This window comes from Zalophus californianus, chromosome 15, assembly GCF_009762305.2.
Source record: "Zalophus californianus isolate mZalCal1 chromosome 15, mZalCal1.pri.v2, whole genome shotgun sequence".
Classification (NCBI taxonomy): Eukaryota; Metazoa; Chordata; class Mammalia; order Carnivora; family Otariidae; genus Zalophus; species Zalophus californianus.
Window position 1 is genome coordinate 30192703 of NC_045609.1, and position 6000 is coordinate 30198702.

General features: G+C 36.1%; 1 protein-coding gene across 8 annotated transcripts in view; it reads left to right on the forward strand.

Annotated features, from left to right (window-relative positions):
- Positions 1-2471, forward strand: part of CCAR1 (cell division cycle and apoptosis regulator 1) — a 64393-nt gene extending 61922 nt beyond the window's left edge. For all 8 annotated transcript variants that reach the window (XM_027589246.2, XM_027589255.2, XM_027589238.2 and 5 more), the window contains 2 exons: positions 746-951; positions 1612-2471. In XM_027589246.2, coding sequence (XP_027445047.1) covers positions 746-951; positions 1612-1671 — 266 coding nt within the window. In that variant the 3' untranslated portion in view covers positions 1672-2471. The remainder of the gene's footprint in view (positions 1-745; positions 952-1611) is intronic.
- The last annotated feature ends 3529 nt before the right edge of the window (positions 2472-6000 follow it).

Sequence of the window (6000 nt, forward strand, 5' to 3'; positions counted from 1 at the left end):
AATAAAATCTTTAAAAAAAAAAACCCTGCTGGAATATGTATGTGTACACACATATATACATAGCTATGTACACATGCATATACATACTTTGTATTTTAGTCTAGGCACATTATGCAACTCCCTTTTGACCATTAAAAGCTATAAAATTGCTTAGCATTATAAGAATTTGTCTTAGATTTTCATATGCATTCATAGATTCCTTTGTTGTTCTTTTGCACTTTTTTAATCCTCCCCTAGTTCTCAGTTTTCCTTAGTTTTCCTCAGTTTTTGCTACTTTCTCTAATCCCATACAATCATCTAAAAGTGGAACCTGGGTTTAGAAGTAATACTTAGGGTAAAACTTAGTTTAAATGAAGTGAGTATATTGCCTCATGCTTTATAACTGACATTTGTGGACATTTTAAGGAATTATAACTGCTTTTTATTTTCCTTAATATTTCCTTAAATTTTTTAAAAAAATTTGCTTATTTTTGAGAGAGAGAGAGAGAACATGCAAGTGGGGGAATGGGCAGGGAGAGAGGGAGAGAATCCTCAAGCAGAGTCCTGGTGATCACAGAGCCTGATGCAGGGCTCAGTCTCAGGACCCTGAGGTCATGACCTGAGCCAAAATCAAGAGGTGGCCACTTAACCTACCCACTTAACCTACTGACCACCCAGGCACCCTTTCCTTACATATTTTTAACCTCATAATTAAATTGGAGATTTTAAAGGGTAAGATGGTGAATTCTGATTTTTTTTTTAACAGATGAAGATGAAAAAACCATATTAAATTTGGAGAATTCTAACAAAAGCCTCTCAGGTGAACTCAGAGAAGTTAAAAAGGACTTTAATCAGTTACAAGAAAACTTAAAGATTTCAGAAAACATGAATTTGCAGTTTGAAAACCAACTCAACAAGACAATCAGAAACTTATCTACAGTAATGGATGAAATCCACACTGTACTGAAGAAGGTTAGCAGTTTTATACTTTCATATTTTCAGTTTGTTTCAACTTTTAACCCTGGAAATTTTAATGTCATTTATGTCATTGTACAATGGTGTAATGGTAGATGTAGGACAAATTTTAATGTCATAATCTCTTAGTGGGTTTTCTCAGAGCAAATAGTGGGTATTCTCTCCTTCATCAGATTAATCAAAAGCAATTTCCAAAAGACTGTATTGTAGAACTTAGTTGGAATGTCAACGTGGTTTATGTATGTAGACTTCTTGAAACTTCTTGAAAACTTACAAGTTTTATTTGTATTTCTTTCAGAACTAGAGAGTGAACTGAATTTGAACTTGAGGAAAATAAAACCATTTACTTCTTTTTAAAGCCATTTATTGTTGGGCAGAGTTGAGAAATTCTTTGGCACTATCAAAATCAATTTATTAGTATTTTTTGTCACTAAAAAAATCTGTAACTCAAATCCATTATAAACTAACTAGAATAATTGAGACGTCTTCCGCATCCTCATTGAGGGGTTTTCTTCTGTAAGTTGCCCCCAGTGTCAGTTTTTTATAGATGGCAAAATGGGCCATCTCGAGTGTTTGTTTACTATTGTTTATGATTTTTAAAGTTATATTTAAGAGAATCTAATTAAATACACTTTTTCCTTGTCTGTTATGTTACAGGATAATGTCAAGAATGAAGATAAAGATCAGAAATCCAAGGAGAATGGTGCAGGTGTATGATAAAATACATGTAGTGATGAGGAATGGTGTTAAATAATGTAATATATAAAATCATGATACAAGAATGTTTGAAAGTGATGCATGTTTGATTTTAGTAGTATAAATATATGTTAGTTCAAATGATGTATAAAGTTTTATGAATGTGAAGAGTCTGCTTTTGAAAATTGCTTGTAATTCCTGGCATTCAAATTATTAAACACTCCTTGAGTGAAATAATTTTGCATTGCAAAATGTTTTAGGATGAACTTTGTTATAGTTTTAACCCCAATAAAGTTCATCAGTTTAATTGATAGTAGTATTTAATTACAAAATGTCTTTTATTAAAATACTTAGAGAATTGCAGTTTTATTTATAGAATTATCATTATTAGGTTTTTATAAAAATTTTTTAGTCTTTTAAAATTTCAGTATAAATCATAAAATAGCATGTTGCTTAATTTTTTGCAAGTTTTTTGAATCAGACTTTTTTACTTGTCTTAAAAAAAAATCCCCTCTAATTATCAGTCTCTATTCATTAAAAATTCAATTCATCCAAAAGACAGTACATCAAAAACTAAGTAATAGACAATTACCGTTGTTACTATATATGTTAGACTTTACAAAAAACGAATAGTACTGATGTTAATGTTACTGCTTTCAGTTAATTGTTCTACTTTCCCAAAATAGCACCTATATTTTAATTTTGAGGTTTTTTTTTTTAAATGCAGTATATGTCAAATGTACAGTTTAGCACCAAGCCAGTAGATGTCAGTATGATGTCTTAAGTTAAGCCTTCTTTAATTAAACATAATTTTTTTATTAGTCTGTGTACTTCCTTCAGAATTTTAGTGGGTACATAAGAGTTGATTAACTGTTGAGTGAAAAGGGTAGAAAATGTGATATACTCTAAAGCAGTGGTTCTCAACAGGGGGTGAACTTGCCCCAGAGGACATTTAGCAATGTCTGGAGACACTTCTATTTGTCACAGCTGGGTGAGTGAATGCTACTGGCATCTAGTTGTTAGAGGCCAAGGATGTTGCTACCATCCTACATTGGATAGGACAGCCCCTCAACAAGAAAGAATTACCCGGGGTACTTGGGTGGCTCAGTCGGATAAGTGTCTGCCTTCAGCTCCAGTCATGATGCCAGGTTCCTGGGATAGAGCCTTGTGTCAGGCTCCCTACTTAGCAGGGAGTCTGCTTCTCCCTCTGCCCCTTCTCCCACTTGTGCTGTCTCTCTCAGTAAATAAATAAAGTCTTAAAAAAGGAAGAATTATCCACCCCAAAATGTCAGTAGTGTTTAGGTTGAAAAACTCTGGTCCAAAGAAATATAGGAGGCACGCAATTAGTTGGTAGGGCATGTGACCCTTGATCTTGAGGTTTTAAGTTTGAGCTCCACATTGGGTGTAGAGATTACTTAAAAATAAAATCTTGGGAGGGGGAAGAAATATACGATTAGGGGCACCTTCTTAAATTATTTAAGATTTTATTTGTGAGACAGAGAGAAGCAGATTCCCCACTGAGCAGGGAGCCCAACATGGGGCTCAATCCCAGGACCCATGACTGAGCCGAAGGCAGATGCTTAACCAACTGAGCCACCCAGGCACCCTTAATTTTTTTTTTTTTAAGATTTTATTTATTTGAGAGAGAGAGACAAAGATAGAGCGGGAGCGGGGAAGAGAGAGAGAAGCAGGCTGCTCCCTGAGCAGGGAGCCTGACTTGGGGCTTGATCCCAGGATCCTGGGATCATGACCAGAGCTGAAGGCAGACACTTAACCCACGAGCCACCCAGGTGCCTCATGACATGTCTTTTAAATAACACTAGTAAAAACTGAATCACATCTTTAGCAGATGATTAGGGTTTCTTGTATTTAAATAACCCTTACTGGACTATTTCTCCGTCATAGAAATACATGCCATATTAGGGTTTATTTTATTACTTTTTGCGTTACTTTATTTTGCTAGACTAATGGGTAGGTGTTCCCAAATAGATTAATAGGAGAATATAAGTGCTGTGTTACACATGTCTTAAGCTAAATTGAATCCACATGGCTCTTACTAAGAAACAGATTAAAATACCTGAAGTTCTTTCAAACCAATTTTTGTTTTAAGTTGTTCTTTCTGGTTTATGGTTTGTTGAACTTTCCTGAAGATAGATTGCTGATTGATCCATAATTACAGTTACTGTATAAATGTTTCTCCATCTTTAAGGTAAAGTGAAACATTTCTGGATAGTAGGAAAGTTTTTCTCAAGGGAAAATTGTGGAGATAAACTTTTAACTAAAAGACAGTGAAGAGTATAGTTCTTTAGTAGAGTATGTTTGTAAGTGAGAAAGTAATTGTAACACTTGTCAGACTTAGTTTTCCCAGTTTTTTTTTTTTTAAGATTTTATTTATTTGACAGAGACACAGTGAGAGAGGGAACACAAGCAGGGGGAGTGGGAGAGGGAGATGCAGGCTTCCCGCGGAGCAGGGAGCCCGATGAGGGGCTCGATCCCAGGACCCTGGGATCAGGACCTGAGCTGAAGGCAGATGCTTAATGACTGAGCCACCCAGACACCCCTTTTTCCCAGATACTTGAAGCAGAGTAATACTGGGAGAACGGAGAAAAAGTATAAATCTTTCAATTTTATTATTTAGAGGTAAACTTTATAAAATAATTTCAGTGGAAGTGGAAGGTGAGATTATTAAGGTGGGGGAAAAAGGGGGCACCAGGAGGCTCAGTCGGTTAAGCATCTGTCTCTTGGTTTCGGCTCAAGTTAGGATCATGAGATTGAGCCTTTCTTCAAGCTCCCTGCTCAGCAGGGAGTCCACTTGAAGTTCTTTCTCTCCCTTTTCCTCTGCCCCCCCCCACCAACAGGTGCACACTCCATCTTTGTCTCCCTCTAAAATAAATAAATCTTTTTTTAAAAAGGAAAAAAAAGCATGATACATATAGAAAAGGTTGGTTTTAGAAAAAAACAGAGGAAAGATAAGCAACCTATTTTTGCCTTTCTAAACGGCTTTGAATATTCAGAAGTAAACATGTAGTCTGCCATACTGTATTCTGACATTGACCAAGTCAAAAAAATTAATAATAGAAATAATAAAGTAGGACAGTGATAACATTCAGTTTTATTTTCTCATTCTTTTTATGTTCTGGAAGCCTGTTTCTGCATTTTTTTTTTAAGATTTTTTTGATAAAACAAGAGAGCACAAGCAGTGGGGAGCAACAGAGGGAGAGGGAGAAGCAGGCTCCCCGCTGAGCAGGGAGCCTGTGTAGGGCTTATCTTGGGACCCTGGGATCATGACCTGAGCCGGAGGCAGCTACTTAACCAACTGAGCCACCCAAGTACCTCTATTTTCGCATTTCTAATGCTTGATTCATTGTAGAACAATTGAAATTTTAAGAATTTAGTATTTCTTAGTGAATTTTCCTATATCCTAGTAAAACTGTAACAACACAAAAAAATCCTTTAACACTTATTAGACTTCATGTATGTACACATTTCATTCTTCTCAAAATGTTGAGTACTAGGGTGCCTGGATGGCTCAGTCAGTTAAGCATCTTCCGGGATTGAGCCCTGCATCGAACTCCCTGCTCAGTGGGGAGTCTGCTTCTCCCTCTGCCCCTCACCCTGCTCATGTTCTCTCTTACTCTCCCTCAAATAAATACATAAAATCTTCAAAAAAAATGTTGAGTACTATTCAGCCACATATCTTTTTTAATATTTTACATGATCTGATCCCTAATAGAAACCTATTACATAACTACTTAGAATTAGAGATAACTAATACTGGCTTATGAGTCAGTGTTTATTAAGAAACTATATAGAATTTTTCAACTTCTTAGTCATTTGTGTACCACTTTAAAATTTGAAGTGCTCTTGCCTTTTACCCTAACAATTCTAAAACTTTAATCATAAAGTCTTGTAGCTTGAATACATGGATCATTCTGATGAAGTAAAAAAGAACATTAATCCTATTATAAATGCAAGACATCCTCTAAAGTGGCGAAAGAGGGGGTGCCTGGGATCTCAGGGTCCTGGGATCGAGCCCCACGTTGGGCTCCCTGCTCAGCGGGGAGTCTGCTTCTGCCTCTATCCCCCCCCCCCCGGCTTGTGCTCACTCGCTCTCTCAAATAAATAAGTAAATCTTTATATAAAGTCAGAATTTACTTACACTTCGAATTCCAAAATCATGGTGGCAGAGTTAAGAAGAACTAATATAGGACTCTTCCACCTCGTATGTTTTAGCAGAGTCAAACCTAAATAATTCAGTCCTCAATAGTAATTCCTTGGAAAACATTGTTTTAGTAAAAGTGGAAAACAAAAGAAGCACGTAAAGACCCTGAACTTGATGGGCTGGACTAA